General features: G+C 40.9%; 1 protein-coding gene across 8 annotated transcripts in view; it reads left to right on the top strand.

The window, feature by feature from the left end:
- AGBL4 (AGBL carboxypeptidase 4) overlaps positions 1–22,974 on the top strand; it is a 1,358,157-nt gene that overhangs the window by 68,765 nt on the left and 1,266,418 nt on the right. For all 8 annotated transcript variants that reach the window (XM_045028065.1, XM_045028068.1, XM_045028071.1 and 5 more), the window contains one exon: positions 15,209–15,333. In XM_045028065.1, the coding sequence (XP_044884000.1) occupies positions 15,209–15,333 (125 nt within the window). The remainder of the gene's footprint in view (positions 1–15,208; positions 15,334–22,974) is intronic.

Raw genomic sequence — 22,974 nt, 5'->3', positions numbered from 1 at the left:
TTCCCTTCCCCCCCCCCACGGCCCGGCCCCGGCCCCGGCGGCTCCCGCTTCCCCCCCCCCTTACCCGAGCGCGTCTCCGGCGAGGCCTGAGCTTCGTCCCGCTCAGAGCCGCGTGGTGAGGGGGCGGGGCTGGGAGCTCCACGCCGAGCGCAGCGCTCAGCCCAGAGCTCCCAGCCCTGCCCCCTCCCCACGCGGCTCGGATCGGGGCGGGGCTCAGGCGCTCGGACGGAGACTCGGCGATCTATGCACCGAGGCTCCAGGAGAGGGGCGGAGGCGGGAGCCTCCGCTTTTCTCTTGGGGGCCCCTGCGGAGCCCGGGGCAAATTGCCCCCTTTGCCCCCCCCTCTGGGCGGCCCTGGGGAGCTCCGCGGGCCGCAGGGAAGAGCTCCGCGGGCCGCATGCGGCCCACGGGCCGCATGTTTGAGACCCCTGGCTTAGAGTGACGAGGTATCAGACTGATTAGGTCAAAACTATACATTGTCCCTTAGCAAGGCATTATTGTATGGACTCTTCATATGTGTGAACCTGTCCTCTGTGCAAACAGAATGTTGGGAATCATTAAGAAAGGGATAGATAATGAGACAGAAAATATCATATTGCTTGTATATAAATCCATGGTACGCCCACATTTTGAATACTGCGTGCAGATGTGGTTGCCCCATCTCAAAAAAGATACATTGGAATTGGAAAAGTTTCAGAAAAGGACAACAGAAATGATTAGGGGTATGGAACGGCTGCCATCTGAGGAGAGATTAATAAGACTGGGACTTAGTCATCTCTCTTTTCCAAACTGATAAGGGGGGATATGATAGAGGTCTATAAAATCATGACTAGTGTGGAGGAAGTAAATAAGGAAGTGTTATTTACTTCTCATAATATAAGAACTAGGGGCCACCAAATGAAATGAATAGGCAGTAGGTTTAAAACAAAAGGAAGCATTTTGCACACTGCACAGTCCACCTGTGGAACTCCTTGCCAGAGGATGTTGTGAAGGCCAAGACTATAACAGGGTTCAAAAAAAGAACTACATAAGTTCATGGAGGATAGGTCCAAAAAATGGCTATAAGCCAGGATGGGCAGGTATGGTGTCCCTACCCTCTGTTTGCTAGAAGCTGGGAATGGGCGACAGGGGATGGATCACTTAATGATTACCTGTTCTGTTCATTCCCTTTGGGGCACCTGGCATTGGCCACTGTTGGGAGAGAGGCTAGTGGGCTAGATTGACCTTTGGTCTGACCCAGTTCTTATGGCCGTTCTTATGATTTCACTATAGGGTTTGTTTTTGAGAGACCAGTTCTTCTAACACCTGCCGTATCCATAGTTTGCAATATTAACATTTTGATGCTTTGCTCATGGAAGCATTTTGAGCACTGTTGCTTGCTCACCATTTCCTTACTGTAATGTGCCATTGGCATTCTTTCCCTTATTGTTGGTCTCGACAGAGGGATTTTTCAGTAAAGACCTCTGAGCTTTTTAGTTTCCAACTAATACAGGTGGAGAAAAGATGTTTACCTGTAATTTTTCCTTTCAACAGTATGTTTGGTAAGATGTCCACACTCACCTATCTTCAAGGCAGAGTAAGGATTACATATTGCCATTTTTCATACAATTACTTGTTCTAAAATGGAACTGACACTAGGACTACACCTCCACTCAGCAGAAAAAGAATGCATCACCTGCTCCAGTGGGGAAGAAACAGCAGGTATCAAAATTTGTGGTTTTGGAGTTCCTGATAAATTCTGTGTTGGGAGTACAGCTCATATCTTGTAAACCTGTGTCTTCACCTCAAGGGTGCTCCCGTGTGTCTGGACTCAGCAATGCAGGGGACTTTGCCTCTTGTGCATGTTTGGTGGCTACTTTCTCCTCTACAGTGACCATGCCCAACTGGTCTCTTCACTGTACTCCCTTGCTGGGTCTTCTGAGGCTCGGGTCTTCTGAGGCTCAGCTCATCTGCCAAGTTGCACAACAGTTCAGTCCCCTCATGGGGATCAACTCTAAACAATAAGTCCTTCGCCTTTCCTGTGGCTCGATTTCAGTTCTTCCCCCTTTTCAGAGTACTGACCCCCCAGGCTTTTCCTTGCTGGGAGTCTGCATACCACATAAACTAACCTTCTGCCCCGCATGGGCTTCTGTCTCATGTTCTGGTCCCCACAGACCCTAGCACAGGACTCTTTTCCAGTCTAGTTCCTTTCTGGACAGAGCCACTTCTAAGCTACTGGACCTTTCTCCAGACCCTTTCCAAGGAAAGGGAACTCTCCCTACTTTCTCTCTCCTGAACCTCTTCCCCTCAACCGAGTCCTCTCATCTCTTTATACAGCCTAGTCCTGCCTCCTCTGGCCAGAAGACAATCAGTTGATCACCTCCTGTGTGAACCATAAATAATTAGGTTCTCTCACATACCGTATAGGTGATGGGGATTAAGCCCCATCACACATCTTAAACATTTAGAAAAGAATTACAGGTAAGTAATAATCTTTTCTGTAATTGCCACATTACCCTTACATTTTTATTAAGTTTGAGACATACTATTATAAACTTATTTTGGTGGCCTTTCTGAACATTATTGTTTAGTCTTCTGAATTAGCTCTGGAGAGTTGCAGGGTGGGTTGAAGTAATATAAACAGATGGCCTATAGGATTAATAGACAATGGAACTCGTTACATTATTTATATTGTAAGGTTTGCAGGGCAGGGACTGGCTCACAATGTGATGGACACTGTACAGAAACAGTGGAACCCGAATCTTGGTTGGGGCCTGTAATCGTACTGCATTACAAATATTAACTAACAATAATAATAAATCAAAAGAAATAAGCAAAAGTAATAAAAAATATTAGTGTTTTTCAGCCTTAGAGTCATGGCTACAGATATGCTGAGGTACCAGTGACTGGACACCTTCCATCTGGGGGGAAAGGATGTAGTCTAAAGAATCAAAAACTATCCATCCTAAGCACTCCTCAGACCACTGGCCTATTAAAATCCTTTATAATCATGTTCAATAAGAAAATGTACTTAAAATACTTGCTTATAGGAATTTCTTATGGCTTTCTTGTCTTCTATACTCTATTAATAAAACAAGCAGAGATTCATTTGTGTCTCTCCTTTTGCAATCAGTCCTTTTCTACCTAAAGTCCTCCAGCTTTTATAATCCCCCCACCCCTATTTTCTTGTAATTTCCCTTATCTGGTGCAATTTTTTGGACTTTAGTACAAAGTGACTGCAAATTTCATCACTCCATTCAGAGTCTACAGCCATAATTTCTTTTTTCAGCCTAGTGGTTCAGATTAGCTGGTGATAGTGATGGACTGTGAGTAGTGTGACGAAGTGGGAATGTTCTTAATGTTTTCTCTGAATACTGTGTGGGTGCCTCTATTTTCCCTGTGCATTTCTTAGGTATCTAGGTGGGGGGAACAGGGTGTGTGATTGTTTCAGAGCCCAAGAGGGCTCCTGTGATACTGTCTGCACAGAGAATGGCTGACACTCTGTCTCCTGGCAACTAATGGCCTGGGCCCCTCCTCTACAAAGGTGCCAACTGAAGGTGTTGGAGAACAAAGAGATCGGGTGACCTTCTGGCCCGGGAAAGGAGAGTTGCAGTTTGGAGCTGGCTGGGAAAATGGAGGGGAGGCCAGACAGATCTCCTGGCCTTCCCTGGTCCCCCAAGATGGACCTAACTAAGGGGGTCCTGTTGTCTGTACCTGTAAGACCTGTCTTGGACTGTGTTCCTGTCGTCTAAATAAACCTTCTGTTTTACTGGTTGGCTGAGAGTCATGGTGAATCGCAGGAAGCCGGTGGTGCAGGGCCTTGTCTCCCCCAACTCTGTGACAAGTAGTGCCCCAATTCAGGTAGAAATCTTAATCTCTGCAAAATCAGAGTGAGTTCAGATTCTAGTTCTAGCCACAATCAATCATGAATATTTCTACAGCTTCAGACCCCTAACAATCTTCATCTTATGACCTCATCTTGCATTACCTTTAAATGTCTTCTGAGGTCTCGCCTTACTATAGGCTGAGATTGGGTGCTCTGCTTTCCTCCCAAATGGACTTTGAGGGCATCAGGTGGTTGCTTCATCATCTTCCAGCTTTGAAGAGGTTTCCAGGTAAGGGACATTGCTTCTTTCCCAAGGTTTTTGAAGAATATTTTTTTGTAGGAGTGGGGAGTTAGAACGTATGGAAAGTGGCCTGATGATCCCCATAAAGCAACCACATACTGAAACAGCTCCATAATGCATGATTGCTAGCATCCTCCTGCTCTCATGGAGAGTACATGGAGGGATTCATATATGCCCAGTTTTCACATATTGCTTTACATCAGTAGATCTCAGAGTGCTTCACAAAGGAGACAAATTTCATTATCCTCATTTATGGATGGGGAAACTGAGGCATAGAGAGGTGAAGTGATTTGCCTATAGTCACCCAAGAAGCCAGTAGCAGTGCAGGAATAGAGCCCAGGTTTCCTGAGTCCCAGCCCAGTGATCTGTCCGGTAGGACACATTGCCATCATACATATTCTCTCAAAAGTGTTTAAAATCAGCTTTTGAAATTCAAAATCTATTGAAATGATTTCCACAATGTTTGATGTGCCAGATTTAAATTATTTGTTAAATCTAAACAAAAATGAAATGAAACAATGATACTTTAATATTCATACTACTTAATGTGAGGAAAATGAGATCTTGCTCCTGGTCCCTTTTTTAAGAAAAAGTGTTGAATATGAATCCTTCATAAACGGTGTTGCTAAGTACTTTACAGAGGGAGTCATTCATAAAGTGAGATTTAATGTTGGTAATAATTTAGCTGTTTCAGAGGGCAGTAGGGAGAGAGCTCCAGACAGATGCAGCAGTACCATTAAAATACTGGCTCCCTCTCTTCCTCAGCTTGCAAAGAGACAAGAAGAGGAGACAGGGAAAAGGTCAGCATGGTAGGAACAGGATGAGAGAGTGTGGGCATAACCAGGTCTGAGGTCAGAGATATTGGCCAACTTTCATGAGCAAGAGAGTAGTGTGGCTACAGCATTCTGACATCTCTGAAGTTGAGAACTTGGGGGTTTAGAAAGACCATTTAAAGAGTGACAGCAAAATCAGTAATGTGGGACAAAGAGGACATTTTAGTCAGCAGTACATTTTAGCCTTTGAAGTATTCAGTAGTGGGGAGTTTCGGGATAGCCTGGGGCTGGCAGAGTTTAAGGCAGGTAATTATTGCCATGGCTCTTCCACAGCAGCTGGCAGATGGAAGCTGATGTGGTGTAGTGCACATTTATTTGTCAAAAAGGAGGTGTAGGATCACGAACATGCTCCCCTTGCACCACCGAAACATCTACTTGCCAAGATGCTACACAGGCAGAATGCCCTGAGGAACTGACATTAATTAATGCACTTTGCTGCCACATTTGCCTTTCCTTTGTGAGGCTGTGTCTTTTAAAGGAATAATAAGGCCCAAACAGTATTATCCTGAAAAGGTTATGGAAAGCCTGATTTTTCTCTCACTGGTATAAATCAGGAGCAATGCCATTAAAATCAGTACTGTTACACCAGTGGAAAACTGGTAAAAATGAGAGGAGAATTTGGCCCACAGATTTTAACATTAGCATGCTCCAGCTGTCTCACATTTTTCCCTACTCAGGAAACACCCTGGCACCATTGAATAGAACCCCCTCCTCACCACATATTTTGTTAAAAGCCAATAACGATTTTAATAATTTTAGATGTATATTGTACAGACAAAGTGTAAGAAGCTAGAATTCTCATATGATGTCACTCATAGTTAGACTTTATCAGACTGTCTTATTCCCATCCAAGGCAGCTCAGGATGTCCTTGCTTCTATGAATTAAGCATTGACTTGCACCTACCAACTTACCCTTACTAATGAGGCGATCTGGCCCTTCCCCACTAAATACTAAAATACTCCATGTTCTCAGGCATATTTAGCATATGAAACAGGTTCTCTTCTTTCCTTTCTGAAATCTTCCCGTTTTGCAAGAAGGTTCACTTAAACCAACTAATTTATCTCTCTTTAGGATGTCACTATGATAACAAAGTCCCTTTAAAAAAAAAGCAGCAAGGAATTAGGAAAGGAGATGGAAAATAGTTTGTGCAGCAGTTAGTAACTTGACATGGAGGCATACAATAGTAGTGGACGCTTTTGAAAATGTTGGCTTCTGTAGTTTGGTTGCATTATATAATTCTATTAGTTTGATAAAAACAGTCTCTGAAATATTTTTCTAAGGCAATTTGGATTTTTGGTTCACAGCCAAATACGTGCAGTACTATTCCTTTTTCTAGGTGAAGCTTCAGGCCTTTCAAAGGATACTGTACAGTTGCAGAGCATTTAGATGATTTTTTCACAACATTGATCTAATTGCAGTATAGGTATCACTTTGTACTGCACAGGTTAATATTTGCATTACTGGTATAAACAGTATAAATGAAAGTATACTTAAAATTACAAAAGATTGTGTGCGTGCTTTTATGATGAAGATGTAGCAGTTTGCATTTCTTTCTATTCAAGACACATGCTTCAAAATTTCAGGGATAATTCTGATTTGACAGATATGTATTGTGAGCAGTGGATCAAGTAACAATACATTACGTGAGTCAGAGCTTCCAAACATGGTCACTTATCCATGATTTTTTGTCTAGTTATAAATCCAGTTATCTGTAGACGTTACATTGGACCTCTTCCTCATCAAGCTCTCTCTTACAAATTCTATGTAAAACCAAGAGGAATTTATGAACTGGTATTCTTAGATGCACTCCTTTCAGAAGAAAGTTTTTGTAGATCTTTGTACCTGAAGTTCTTCCCCCTTCCTTAGAATGCATAAATAAAATTACTTCACATTATCATCTCCATGTATTTTGTGGTCTTTAAGGAAGAATTCAGTTGAGACTAATGTACATTCCATATATTACCTCAGGTTTTTTTTAAAAATATAGTTCTATGAAAGTATAGCTTGGCTATCTTGGACTTGATCTCAGGTTCAAATAATGAAAATGATGTATATGCTATTCTATTGTGCCAATCTGTTCCTTGGTTGTTTTTGTTTAAAGAATTTGTATAGATTGAAATGCAGCTGCAAGTGTATTAGTGATTTTCTATTGCTCACTTGTCAAGATTTTTATTGTGTGGATGAAAAATAGTATTTCAAAACCTGGCAGTGTATTGACAAAAACGGAGGAGCACTTTGTATAATTCTCTTTTTGAAAAACTACCTCTTTTAGAGACAGAGATTGCCTGAGCTACTTCCATTCATATGTATCTTGAACAATAGATTTATTGATAGCTTTTAGCTAAGGTTTAATTCTTTTTCCCCCTCTGTTCACCATGGTGCTTACTTTTCTGTATTAAGCAAACCAAAATTATGCTCCTATAAGCAAGGCATACAATATGCAAGTGTTCTAGGTGTAAAAGGAGGCATTTGACCTTTTGTTGCTAATCTGTGACAGGTGCAGGCTATTTTCTTCCAAATGGTGTTAATTTTCATGCCTAAATCTACCCCCTGAAACCTGCATTCTGTATAGCCACCACAGGGGAACTGGTGGTCATCATGAGTACTGTAATGGACAGCTGAGAGGGATAATCACTGATATTTCAACACATTCATGCTTGCAACTCATACATTTTTAGTGCACTTCTGTCTTCACTGCTTATTAGGAGGGTCGAAGTTAGTTATTCATTGCTGGACAAAAAAGTGTCTGAGAAAGTTCATGTGCAGAGAACAGCACATTGTTACAAATTAGTTTCCTTTACCATTTCTGGCAAACTCATTACAAAGTAATCGTGCCCTGTGCTGAAGTGCACTTCCTCTGGGACCAATAACTGTAAATAAGCAGGGCTGCAAGCTGGCTGATAAGTTGTTGTTCTGAAGATAACGGTCCTTTTTAGCAGAGTGTTTGACCTTTTTCTTTATATTGCCTCAGGCTTGTCTAAGACCCTCAAGGTCTATTTTTCATCTTAAAATTCTCTGTAGGAAAGCACAATGTGTGGCTTAAGAAGATTTTAGGATTGCTTAACATATCTATATTTTCTTTTCTTGCATTTTTATGATAATTGTTGGTATACTCGGTAACTCTAGCTAGCATTTTCTTAAATAGGTTTTCTTTCTTCCTGTGTTGTATACTTTTTATTGATGTAGGAAGCAATATTCTTCAATATTTTATGAAGAGTAAATGTATGTTGCATAATAAATAAAATAGTAATATTGGTTTTATTTTAAGCCTATTATAAATGTAGTGAACTTTTCCAGAAACTTTAAATGTACTTTTGGTCCATTTAGAATAACTCATATATTGCACTTTATGTTACTCTTATGTAAGAGAACTAAGATAGTATGACTAGCAACTTAAGACTGAATGATCAAGGGAAAGTCTACATATTCTGTTTTCTGTTTGCTGTAAATATTGCATAGAACTATATATGGGAACTGAGAATGTCTTAAAAACAACCTCCAGGGCTAAGAAAAAGTTAGTTTATCTTTACAGACATTTGGGAGTCTGATTTGTGCACATCATCCTAGAAGATTAGAGAGATCTGTTGCAGTACTTCTCAAAAGTAAAATCATAATAAAAACAAAAATCAAGTTATTTAAGAGTGCATAGAAAAACTAATTCATATTGTTTCATAAAATTCTGTTTCCTTCACATCCAGCATTGCACCTGTGCCATAAAAAAAACTGTGTAAGAAACTGCACTGTAGAAAAGTTGAATACCAATGTGCTTGAGTTTAAACATGTACCAGTCCTGTTACTCATTGTGGTTTTTCTTTTAAATTCCACAGATCAGTTCTTTATCTTACATATACTTTAAATAAAATGTACATCATTGACATCCTCTATGTTCTGCAGGGCTAACTCATAAAAGTTACAATTACTGTGGAAATATATTGTGATAGCTTTAAAATCTTACAGAGTTGCTTAGGGCCAGACACTGCACTCATTGAAGTCAGTGGTGGTGCTCCCATTGATTCCAGTGGAGGCAGGTGGAAGCCCTTAGTGCAGTACAGTAGTCAATATTGTTGCAATGTATGGCTTTCTCCTTAGAATTTGTTATGTGAATTGGGAGTGGTCTCAAATGCCTGATTTAAAAAAAGAAAAGAAAATGATCTAAGCAAAATTGTTATAAGCAGAAGGCAGAAATTAGTGGAGAGTAGAAATGTACACAGAAATCAAATATGGAGATGGTAAAAGTCCCTGAATAGTTGTAGTTAGCTATTTGACTTCAGTTTATTTGTGTATGAAACATAATGGTGGCACCACACAGAACTGACACTCTCCACCTTTCTCTTTAATTGACTATCATAAAAGCATAAAAAGTAGCTAATTCATCTAGTTTATTGTAAAAAAAAAAGTGTGTATTGTCTCAATGCACAAGGATTTGTGACACAAGAACAAATTTCAATATGTAGCTGCTTTTTAAATCACTAATTAGATAAACTATTTCTTTCTCCATATTACACTTTTAACTGCTTCCTCCAAAGACCAAATTAAGGAAAAGCCACCCACTTTCCCTATATATTCAAAAAGTAACATGAATATAAATTTAAAAAGCTGCCTTTTAGTATAGTAGATGCTTATTCTGAATGTAAAATAATCCTATTTGTTCTTCACCATAAGATGGATATGTAGCATCATATCTTCATTATGTAATCAATGTTTAATTGTTGCTTAATATTTCTACACCTTTGTTGCTTTTTACTGAAAGAGTCCTGTGGCATCTTATAGACTAACAGATGTATTGGAGCATGAGCTTTCGTGGGTGAATACCCACTTCGTCAGACGCATGACATATAACATGCGTCTGACGAAGTGGGTATTCACCCACGAAAGCTCATGCTCCAATACATCTGTTAGTCTATAAGGTGCCACAGGACTCTTTGTTGCTTTTTACAGCTCCAGACTAACACGGCTACCCCTGACACCTTTCAGTGTCAGCCACTGTTTTTTGTGGTACTGGGGCATATATTCCTGTACATTGAGATAAAAAATGTAATCCCTTGTCTTTAGCAGTATGAAGGCAGCACTGTAACATTCATAACTTTTATTATGAGTTTGGTGTAGTAGTTGCTCAAGTCCTTTCTCTTTGATGTCAAGAAGCATTTTTCAGTGACACCCACTGACCACTAGAAACTATATCTTAATGTGTGGAAGTATTTTTTTATGCTTGTGCAATTCTAACCTTTTTTTATTTTTAACAAAAACTTCCACTTTGGTTAGGGGCACTGTCATGTGGGTTGAAATCAGGATGATAGAGTGTAAGCAAAGGATACAGTGACTACAAGCATCAGCCTTCTGCGTTTGGGGAACATGTTGAGTAGGTTAATAAAAGTATATGGTATTGGGTACTACCTTATTTAGCATCTTAATGATCTGGAAGAAATAGCATGTTAATGAAATGCACCAATAATACTGAACTGGAAGGAGTTGCAGATACCTGTGAGAACAAAAAAATAATACAAAGGAACCTACGCTAGAAAAAAAATTAAAAAAAAAAAAGTGAAAACTTCTGTGGGAAGATAATCTTCCACACAAATATTCAGTGATCTTGAGAAACTTGGAAATCAGCAATCTTGGAAGAGACCTTGGTATAGAGTGAACAAGTGATTAAATTGCTAAGAGATCTGTGGTAGCTAGATATGATGCTGACGAGTGTACTAGTTACTCCTAAGAGCATTCTGCACCAAAAATTTAAAAATTCTGCACCAAAAAAATTAAAATTCTGTGCAAAATATTTTAAAATTCTACAAATTTTATTTGACAAATAAATGTGGAGGCTCCACCATGGCGTTGGGGAGCACAGAGATGGGAGATCACTGTGCAGCTCCCACAACCCCCCTGGGACACAGACTCAGTGGTGAGGCTGCATTCCACCCTGATACATCACAAGCCCCAGAAACACCCCAGGGCCCTGCCCATCCATGCTAGATGCACCAGGTGTGGGCAGGCAGGCTCAGGAAGGCAGGATCCAAGTGTGGAGGGGCTCAATATGGGGGGATCCAGGTATGGGTTGAGAGGGTTCTGTGTGGGGCAATCTGGGTGTAGGCAGCTCAGTGGGGGATCTAGGTGCGGAGGGGATCTGGATGCACAGAGGTTGTTGGGGGTTTTGGGTGCAATGGTAATGGGACTCTGCAGGGGGGTCCAGGTTGAAGGTGGTTGTGGTTCAGTGCATAGGCGCCGACTCCATGGGTGCTCCAGGGCTGGAGCAGCCATAGGGAAAAATTAGTGGGTGCTCTGCACCCACCAGCAGCCAAGCTCCCCTCCCCACCCCACAACCTCACCTCACCTCCACCTCCTCCCCTGAGTGCGCCGCGTCCCCACTCCTCCGCCTACCTCCCAGTGCTTGCCAAAAAAGCAAACAGGATGTTAGGAATCATTAAAAAAGGGATAGAGAATAAGAGGGAGAATATCTTATTGCCCTTATATAAAACCATGGTATGCCCACATCTTGAATACTGCATACAGATGTAGTCTTCTCATCTCAAAAAAGATATACTGCATTAGAAAAGGTTCAGAGAAGGGCAACTAAAATGATTAGGGGTTTGGAACGGGTCCCATATGAGAAGAGATTAAAGAGGCTAGGACTTTTCAGCTTGGAAAAGAGGAGACTAAGGGGGGATATGATAGAGGTATATAAAATCATGAGTGGTGTGGAGAAAGTGAATAAGGACAAGTTATTTACTTGTTCCCATAATACAAGAACTAAGGGCCACCAAATGAAATTAATGGACAGCAGGTTTAAAGCAAATAAAAGGAAGTTCTTCACACAGCACACAGTCAACTTGTGGAACTCCTTGCCAGATGAGGTTGTGAAGGCTAGGACTATAACAGGGTTTAAAAGATAACTAGATAAATTCATGGAGGTTAAATCCATTAATGGCTATTAGCCAGGATGGATAAGGAATGGTGTCCCTAGCCTTGTTTGTCAGAGGGTGGAGATGGATGGCAGGAGAGAGATCACTTGATCATTGCCTGTTAGGTTCACTCCTTCTGGGGCACCTGGCATTGGCCATTGTCGGCAGACAGGATACTAGGCTGGATGGACCTTTGGTCTGACCCAGTAGGACCATTCTTATGTTCTTATGGTGGGGTAAGGATCCGGGTGCGGGTGGCTTATTGGGGTTGTCCAGGTACAGGGGGAGTGGGGCTCACGGGAGGGTTCTGAGTGCAGGGGGCTGAAGCTTGACGGGACGATCTGGGTATGAGGGGTTCTGGATGCACAGAGGTTGGGTGGATGGGGGAGCAGCTCTCTGTACAGGGATCTGTCCCCCTGCAGCTGAGGAGCGATGGGTGCAGGAATCAGGGGGTGTGGGGAAGAGGGGGAGTTTGCAGGGCTTCCTGCAGCTGCGGGAGAAATCTGAGGGAAGTGTTCTCCCCAGCCCAGTTGGGACTAGCAACTGAGTCCGGTGCAGGGTTGGAGCCACCATCTGGGTCCTTCCCAGTTCTGCCTCCTGCCCCACAGTGATTTACCTCTCTGCCAGCTGCCCTGGGCACCTGAAACGTACTGCTGGGGAGGCTCACATGACTGCTCTTGTGGCTTCCCTTTGCTTCCCCATCAGAAAGTCATTTTTCTGCAGGGAAGCAAAGAAATCTGTAGGGGACATACATTCTGCGCATGCACAGTAGCGTAAAATTCCCTCAGGAGTATAAATTAGTAATGCATAGGTAGGTAGATTGCTCTAGATCAAGGGTTCTCAAGCTTTTTCTTTCTGAGGACCCCCAACATGCTATGAAAACTCCACGGCCCACAACTACTGTTTTTCTGCATATAAGAGCCAGGGCCAGCATTAGTGGGTAGCAAGCAGGGCAGTTTCCCAGGGCCCCATGTCACAGGGGACCCTGCAAAGCTAATTTGCTCGGGCTTCGGCTTCAGCCCTGGGTGGCAAGGCTTGGATCACCAGGCTTCAGCCCCATGCAGCGGGACTTTGGTTTTCTGCCGTTAGCCCCAACAAGTCTAATGCCAGCCCTGCGTGGCGGACCCCCTGAAAACTGCTTGTGGCCCCCAAGGGGGCCCTGGACCCCTGGTTGAGAACCACTGCTCTAAATTACATTGGTTTGTAATGGTCCCATCACACCTAATTTGCACCAGCAAGGGTTTCCTTAATACCAGGGTCTTTAGAGCATCTCTGCTCTGTCAGAGTGTTGCATGGAAACATGTGGGCTGAAGTTCTGGCACTTTGAGTTCAGACTAATTAGCAATCTGATGTTGAAATGGAAACTGAAATATGCATTAGGTCAGCAATCAAGGTATAATTTTGCTTTGAATATTTTGACTTCTATAGAATATTTATTCTCTCAGTAATCTCTTGTGTTCCTGATCTGCATCATACAGTACAGTCCATTTTTATGATCATTGGATTTCTGCTACAGAATTTACTAGCTGCTATTCCTTTTTGTTTTTTAAATCAATGCAGCGGAAATTCTCTTCTCCAAACCATGCTGCAGATCATTCATTCCAAACCATTACCATTGATACTAATAGGAGTTACATATGTGAAACAAGTGCAGAATATTATCACCATTTCTATAGTTACAAATACGCATTGTGACTTAAGGCAAATGAAAGGGCTTTGTCTTCCTGTACTGAAGAGTTTACAGTATAGGGCCCTGGTTTTGCCAACTCTACTAACAGTGAGTAGTGGCTTACTCCATGAATAGTTCTAGTGACATTAAGGTACTACTCAACATGAGTAACAGTGGCAGAATCAGGGCCTAGGGAAGACAGCATGCAGACAAGGGATGGGGAAGGGAGTTAACCAAAAGTCAGGTGGATTACATTATTTGTATTTGTCAGATCTCATAGTTACAAAATATATTCCACACTCTTTATATTTATATTTTGGATTTATCATTTAGGCTTGTCTGTAAAATGAGATTCAGCTAAGATAATTTTGCTGTAAAAAGTCTGGATTGGGGAAGGCAGCAAAGGGAGAAAGTTTCCAGATATGGAAGATAAAAAATGTTCATTGTGCAATTGAAGTTGGCAACAGCACCAACTCAAGATTATGCAGAAGGGTCTATAAATACATCGATGAAGTACGCAGCTGAAATATCTGTTGGTTTCCAAAATACAAATGATCCCCTGCCCCCCCAAAAACAAACTGTAAGCCAGATTTTAATACCATTACTAATGTTAAGCAGCACTTTACTCCACTAGTCATCCCACTGCCTTAAATGGGACTGCCTGAAGAGGACGTTTCGACTCTGTGTGAATAAGGATTTGGTAATCTTGCCCCAAATATTTGAAACTATATCTGAATTAATAAAATAATGGGTCCAAACATGTAGCAGTACTTTCATAATTAAAATTTTACATCAGCGTTGAGAGCGAAGGTGTGGGCTTATTTTATTAAATACAAAATTTGATTAGATGGGTGTGAGCAGGAAAAACGTAACGCCTTTTATTTTGTAGGGTATAAATTAGGTGGACAGAAAAGCCATCTGTCTTTGAAACTCATTGCAGCACTTCAAAGGAAAAAAGCCAATTTAACCATTTAAAAGCACTTTTCCAAATTTCTCCAGCACTGAACTCCACTCCTTTCTCCACTATGGCCTAATTTGTTGCTTGCTTTCATTTTATACTGAAAAGTGCAAGAGGGAGCAAAGTAGTTTCTGACTGTGTTTTTCAATATTATATCACAAAACTAACCAGGAGGGGCCCAAGCTAAACCCCATAGCCTCATGTTTTAGGAGAGAGGGCCTTGAGCATCTGTAGGAAAACAGGTAAGTCCTGAAAATCAGCCATAGGGGGAGCAATAGAATTTTTGGCACTGTTTTTAAGTAGGTATTCCTAAACATTAGTAGCACATGGAAGAAAAAAATCCCTATAAGCAGGGAGTGGGAGTGGCAAAGAGATCATGTGAGCGAAGAGGGGATTTTGAGTAACAGAAGGGATGATGGGACAACATTCACAGAAAGAATCAAAGGTCAGAGAGGACAAAAAGTCATTAGGAGTGAATTATAAAATTCCTTATTGGTGTTTTTTTTTTCCATATTGACTTATTTAACTATGCTTGGCCTATTTGTTTGTTTTTCTTCATGAGTGTAATAAAGACATTTACTTGAAAAAAGTTCTGAGCTATGTTATAGTGCTAATTAACCTTATAATCATGTGACTGGATTTAGCCAGTCATAGTCATGCATTTTAAAATTTCATTCTGTGTCGTTGTTGGGCTAGGGTTTATCAGCCATTTGTTAAACTGCTGCATTTCATAATCCTCTGGTAGGTAACCTTGGACGTGTGGATCACATCACAGAGTTTGAGTATGACCTGTTCATTAGGCCGGATACCTGTAACCCACGCTTTCGAGTTTGGTTCAACTTCACTGTTGAAAATGTGAAAGAGTCACAGGTAAGTTCAAGTTAAATAGTATGATTCGTTCACAATTACTTTATTGGAGAATAAAAGGTATTTTCTTATTTAAAATTAAACAAAAAATAAATCCTTCCACGGTAGTTAGTGACTATATGCCATACAATAAATGATTTTCTTTTGAATCCTGAATGGAGAAAAGCAGATATCACCATTTGTTTTTCAACTACTTAAGTTGGAGAGAGATACCAATACACTAGCCAGAGTATAAAAATTGCCACAGTACAGTAATAACTAGTATATGTTTGTGATTGTTTATGCAAACCCTAGAGTGGGCCTGCAGGGGTTAAAAGACAATATTGGGCCCAGGTAGCCTCGCCCACAGAGGCCTGCCCAGCCCACTGCAGCTGGAGGAGCGGGTTAAAATGAATTCAGGAGCTCGGGCAAGGAGTAATGAACAGACTGTAAAAGAGAAGAATCCTTCTCCAGGAAGCCAGTCAGAAGGCGGAGCCTGAGAGGGGACAAGATAGTGGGTAAGGCCCCCAAGCAGTGCCTTCTTCAACCACCACCCAGTTTGAGAAACCGCTGGTCTTGGAGGGCCCTGCTCATGTGGACTTTGTTTGTGATGCTATTGACTATTTAGTTAGGGCCCCACCAAATTCTTGGTTTATTTTGGTCAATTTCACATTTTAAGATGTTTACATTTCAAATTTCACAGTGTTGTAACCATGGGGGACCTGACCCCAAAGGGGATCATGTGAGGGCTGTCAAAAAGTTGTTGTAAGGGGGTTGCAGGATGGTCACCCTTGCTTCTGCACTGCCTTTCTGCAGCTGGGAGAAGTTCCCAGATGGGGATGTGAGTCTGATCTCGCCTGTGCTGCTGGGAGCACCCCAGCCAGGGGCTCCTAGCTGCTAGTCCCGGCCAGGTTCGGGGGAGGGACAGGACTCCCTCTTCCCCTGCATGGCTGTTCTTGGAGCAGGGGGGAAGATCAGGCCCACGTCTGGGTACCTCCCTGGCTTCAGGGACACTCTCACTTCTGCAGTGCGGTCGCAGAGCTTCCTACGTCCAGGGGAAGTACCCAGAGTTGGGTCTGATCTCCCCCCAAGAGCAGCTGTGCAGGGGAAGAGGAAGTCCTGTCCCTCCCTAGCCAGGACAGGGCTATCAGCTGGAGCTCAGTGCATGGTCGGAGCCCCCAGCTGGGGCATCCCCAGCCCTGCCTCTCTCCCTCCCGTCCAATAGCTAGATTTCATGGAGGAGGGCTGATGTCACAGTCTATGACACATTTTTCATGGCTGTGAATTTGGAAGGGTCCTAACTATAGGGGCCATACCCCCAAACTGAAGGAGCATATATGTAGGAAGTAGCCCAGGATGGCAAATTTAGGCCCAGTAGAGAGGGAAGGCCTGGGTTCCCCTACCATGCCCCACTTAAGGGCAAAGGCCCAGACATAGTGGGAGACCCAAACACTGTTGGCCTGGGGGCAGGAGCCAGCCATTGTTACTGCCCTCTCTGATAGCAAGCCAAGGGGTTGGAGGTCAGGTGCTCTAACCACTAGGCCACCTGGCCCCCCAAACACTCTATCACAATATTATTTTGTTAACATATATACAAAGCAAACAATGCTTGTATAGTACTTGAAAAAGAATCCAAAACAGAATGAACATAGTTATAATCATTCAACTATTGGGACTCAAGCCAGCAGTCAGCATAGGTGGGACATCAAGGTAGAGTTACAAATAGATATTGTTTTAGCACCTTTTAGAAAATGAAAAGTATTATGCTGGAATGAACCATAGAGAAAAAGGAGCTGGTCTCTAAGTTAGAAACGTTATTTTTCATTAAACGTGTTGGTACAAAAAACTAATTTCTTAATCTTCACTTTATCAGTTGCGTTAAATTAAAAAAATACCAACTTTCATATTGACAAATCTACAAAGCTTTCATTCCACTTGTCGTGCCATTCTTTGTGTTTTATCCTGACATTCTGTCTCAAGGAATTTATCATAATCAGTGTAATTCTCAGTTTATGGAAAGTAGTTTATTTAGTCAGAGAAGGAAAACATTTGCACAAGCTTGATATTTGTATTCTTATTGGGGTAATATCTTTATATCCACCACTATCCCATCCTTGTTACAACTAGAAATCATGAAATTGTTTATTTGACTTCCTGGAGCCTGATACTTTATCAGCCTTTTCTCCCTGCTGTGCCTTAGTCAACTATGATCAAATTATATAGTCATGAGATGAATGGGAATCTGTCTCAAGGAGGCAGAGAGATCTGGTGGAAAGATACAATATATATAGAGAGAGAGCTTACAGGATATTTGTTTTCACAGTTGTCTACATGAAAGAGAATGGTTTCACTATTAAGTTTGACTTGTGAGGTCTGTTTTTATAATGTGTCTTCCTATAATCTTTTTTCCATCTCTCCAATTTCCGTTAAAATGAGACCTGCATGAATGTAATCTAGTCTGGAACCTTATTTAGGGCTTCGTACTAGAGTATATAAGCAGTATTAGTATTTGCAGCCCAGCTATATTAAATGAATGTTTAAAAATTGGTACATCAAACATACTGTATAACCTGGTTTGTGCTTTTTGATTATTTTCTTTTGTTTTATTAGGAAATGAGAAAAGCAAAGAACATATGGTTCAGTGTATCATAGAACACACAAACTAGTTTTTTAAACAATATATTTGTAAAAATCTATGGAAAGTAAGCATGCCATTACTTCTATCTAAAAGTAATTCTCAGTTTAGGCCTAGCATTAAATATTCTTATGTGACATTACATGTATTACTGATTCAGTACAAAGAATCTACACATTTAAATATTGTTGATCAGGTTTCAGCCAGTTAGGGAGGAAATCTGATGGAGTGTCTGGACTGTTTAAGGTTGGTCTTCTTTATTTTAAGGTTCTTTAAATTCTTGATTTGAATCACTTAGTTTACTTGGACTTGAAAGTCTGTTCACTAGACATTATTTTTTCTGGCCCTTTGTTTGCTTGTTATTAAAATCTCTTCAGACTTGTCTGATATCATGTACTGTGTGAAGTCCCTGTTCACAAAGAAATTAATTGCATTTCAAGGCTACCATGAGAAAACAAGACACAATCTTTCATTATCTGACTATTTCTCACAATTCATCAATCCTGTTTTTCTCCTGTTGCACCAAACTACTGCTCATTGACACACAACAGGGACAAGTGATTAAAAAGGTAAAACAATTTGAAAGAGAGTTAAAATAATAAGATACCATGGTACAAAGACAACAGTCATACAAGCATTAGGAACCTTTGGTTGTGTTATACACTTTTTTGTTTTGTTTCTTCTGTGCTAGCATCAGACAATAATTTAGTTTTAACAAGTATGCTGCTTCCCCCCCTACATTCATAATACTGAGGATGGTGAATGGAATCATAGAAGATGGAAAAGAGAGACCTATTAGGTTATAAGTCCATCTCACTGTCAATGTAGGATTGTTCCCTGGAGTACATTTTCTATTTTTTTTTGTGTACAATACTATTTAAAATGTCTCAAATGATGAGGTTTCCACCATTAATGTCTAGAGACATTCCATAGCCTCTGATCTCTCTGACAAGAGGTGTTCCCTGATACTCAGCCTTGGTTTTTCATCAAGTGCATCCTTCCAGCTCTCTGAATTTTTTACCCCTCTTCTTTGGACTTCCTCAGTATGTCTCTGGTAACATGGAGCCCAGAGCTGAATGGAGTATTCCAAGTATGATGATATTTCCACTATCTAGAGAAAGGACTATAGATTCCCTGTTCCTTGATGCCTCAGAATATACAGCCCAAAACTGCAATGGTCGCCTTTTCCTGCTACATCACTATGGAAACTTGTGCCTAATTTGCTGTCTACTATCACCCATAGGTCTCTTTCAAAACTGTTGCTTCCTTCCTCCCATTATGTATATGTTGTGTGATGGCCATGTGACAGGGCTGATTCCTCCCAGCCCCAGGAAAGAAAATTGAACACAGATCTCTTTCATGGCAGTCAGAGCACTAGCCCTAATTATTCTTGGTATATTTTTATGATAAGTATATTTTATTGGCTTGTTAATATTTCTGAGATTTCAATATTTTGTTTTGCTTGAAGACTATGTAATAAGCTCTTTCTCACCCCAACTTTGATTTTGTACATTATTTGTTTTATGTTGTCGTCTTAATTTTATTCTTTTTTTAATCAAGAATAATTAAAAGAAATAGTTAAAAGGTTATATTTATGTGAATAAAAGAACTGGCATGTGCAAAGGCAGCTAACATCTATATGATCTAGAATTTGATCTTTTGGTCTCCAGTGTATGGTTTCAGACTCCTCGATCGGGTGGTCCTCTATCAGTGATAAGATCTGAACAGTGAATTTCTTTACACATTTGCTCAAGTGAATTCAATTAACACCAATATTGGAAAGTACAAAAATAAATGGATATGTTATGCATAAGGACTATAATCATGCAATGATTACACTTACAATAACGATGAAAGAGAATGAAGGAAATGGGATTTGCTGTGGAACGCATGGTCCCATAGGCAAAGCCTCCAATTTCTCTAATTATAAGTGTCAAAGGCTGCTGACTATTTCTAGATAACATTCTTTACTGGGCCAGGTTTGTTTCCCATTAATTTCAGCTGTGGCATTCACAACATCATCCATAATTTTACTAATTTTTCTCTCTATGGAACCTCAAATTGGATCAAGTGTAATACCCAGATTATATTTTAAGTATGTACCAGTAATGTACGTATTGCTTCAGATCCAGGCTCACTTCTAAGATGGCTTGCTTTTGAAAGCATCAGCAGGAAATGTGTATCCACCTGAGAACTGGAACAAAGAAGGTTAATTTATAAAATATAAATTTAAAAATTATTCTGTTAAATGTGAATTGGAAGATTTTACAGTTGAAAATTATTATTTGTATTGTGCTAGCACCCAGAGACTGCAATCAGAGAATTGACTCTCATTATGCTAGGTAATGCACAATGGACCCTGTCTTGACTATCTAAGAATATGATGACAGATAACAGTTGAATACAACAAGCGGACAGAAGGAGTACAAGATAATAGCAAGAGGGTTATGATAGGTGTAATAAACTATGGTCACATTCCATACATATTACACGTAGCGACAAAGAATCCTGTGGCACCTTATAGACTAACAGATGTATTGGAGCATAAACTTTCGTGGGTGAATACCCAGTTCATTATCTGCGAAAGTTTATGCTCCAATATGTCTGTTAGTCTATAAGGTGCCATAGGACTCTTTGTCGCTTTTTACAGATCCAGACTAACATGGCTACCCCTCTGATATATTACACATATGTATCCCCAAAATAACGGCGGCACATGTGGATACTCTGAACCAGGGGTCGGCAATCTTTCAGAAGTGGTGTGCCGAGTCTTCATTTATTCACTCTGATTTAAGGTTTCGCATGCCAGTAATACATTTTAACGTTTTTAGAAGCTCTCTTTCTATAAGTCTATAATATATAACTAAACTATTGTTGTAGTAAAGTAAATAAGGTTTTTAAAATGTTTAAGAAGCTTCATTTAAAATTAAATTAAAATGCAGAGTCCCCAGACCGGTGGCAAGGACCCAGGCAGTGTGAGTGCAACTAAAAATCAGCTTGCGAGCCGCCTTCGGCACACGTGCCATAGGTGGCCTACCTCTGCTCTGAACAATTGTTCCATGATGAGAAATCCATATTCAAAAGCAGTATTTCCACTGGGATTAGAAAGGAGAATTAACCCACAGACGTTTGCCAATGCTGTGAAATCATTCCATGAATATCTGTTCTTGATGTGGAAGCGTTCAAAATTTATGAAAATTCCCCCGTTGCAGAATGGTATGTTTGAAATGTCAGTGGATGTCAAGTTCGTTGGCTTATATCAGTGGGCCTGCAGATACCATGAACTCATGTAAGTATCCAAAGTTTTCTCTACTATCTTGGCTCATCTCTGATGATCATAAGTGTCATATCTAATTTAAAAACAAACAAACCTGCTGCAAAAGAAAATAGCTTGGAAACTGCAAAGCATTTCCCTGCAAGTTTTCTGTTCACATTGTTCTGCAGAAATAGGACCACAGTCCCTCCAAATTATGGCCCTGATTATAGGATGATCTTTATACACAGGACATAAAATTACCATTATCTGGAAGGGCTTTTTTCCCCATCAGAGAATAAGAAATTAGTATTTGGAATTATGCGCCACCAGAGGTATTGATACAATACACCTTACTGGGCCAGAGGAAAAGAATAGACAGGTGCTAATAGTGTTTGATGGTATAAATGGCATTAGATGCTAGCCTATAGTCACTTTTATTAACCAACACAGGGCTAAAATTGATCAGATGTCCAATCCAACTCTCATTTATGACACTGCGAGTCTTTCCATTAATTCTATAAACGTCAGCTCAAGACCCAAATGTTGCATCAGGAAGAATTTCTTCTCAGCGTGCTCTCTTTCAGTCGCTCTATAAAATACAGTATATTTATAGAGAGAGATGGCTGACTCACCATCCTTCAGAATATGAAACAGGGACCATTTATAGGATAGGTGGGCACATGATCAATTTGTTATGAATGCAGGGAGCTAGTATTGGTGGATCCTTAGCCTTTCTGTAATCTTTTTTGTAATTTAAAAAAAATCATTAATGTCTCTGATTTTTAACAATATTAATTTTATTATCTTGACCTTGGAGAGTGCAGTGTAATTAGTTATATCTGCAGGAAAAAAATGGTGGTTCTTCGAGTGCTTGCTCATGTCCATTCCAACGTAAGTATGCGCACACTGTGTGCACCGCTTTTGGAAAGTTTTTCCCTCAGTGGTAACCGTTGGGTCAACTGTGGGGCCCCCTGGAGTTGTACCCTCATGGCATGGTATATAGGGTCCTGCCACCCCACTGCCCCCTCAGTTCCTTCTTACTGCCTTTGATGGTTGCTGAAACGTTGCTTGTCTCATTGCGTTTCACAAGTGTTGCTTCTCAGTGGACTTCTCTGTAAAATAAATTGTAAATAGTTACTATTAGAATTATGTTAACATAGTTAAGTAGCATAATGTAGTTAGTAGTGTTCCTCACCTTGCAGGGCTAGCCTGCCCTGGCCATTGGGATATGCCTTTGTCCCAGGGTGTCAAACTGTGTATGGCATGCCACAAACCGATGCTGGTGAGTGACCCATATGATAGTTGCCTTAAAATTGAAGAGCTCTGTTCCCTGACCAGAAATCAAACCTGGGCCATGGTAGTGAAAGTGCCGAATCCTAAACTAAGCACTAGATCACCAAGGAGGTGATGCTGCTGTTATCAGTGTGTTTGCCCCAACACTTGATTCTATTGAGGATATCAAGGAACAATTCTATACAGATCTTGGCAGAGTCTTGACCAACATTCCCAAGCAGGACAAGATCATTCTCAGAGTTTTAACGCTAGAGTCGGGCAGGAGTCAGATCTCTGGAATGGCACTATCAGAAAAGAAGGTATAGGAAAGGCTAACTCCGATGGCATCCTCCTCTTGAGCAAATGCCTAGAACATGGCTTGATCATCACAAACACCCTCTTTAGACAAAGTGAGATGTATAAGACCACCTGGAGACACCCTCACTCCAGGCATTGGCACATTCTTGACTATGTTATTGTTAAAGCTCGAGATCGGAAGGAT

The sequence above is a fragment of the Mauremys mutica genome, chromosome 8 (genome assembly GCF_020497125.1).
Source record: "Mauremys mutica isolate MM-2020 ecotype Southern chromosome 8, ASM2049712v1, whole genome shotgun sequence".
NCBI lineage: Eukaryota > Metazoa > Chordata > Testudines > Geoemydidae > Mauremys > Mauremys mutica.
The sequence above is the reverse complement of the archived record's forward strand: the minus strand, read 5'-3'. Positions and strand labels throughout refer to the sequence as shown.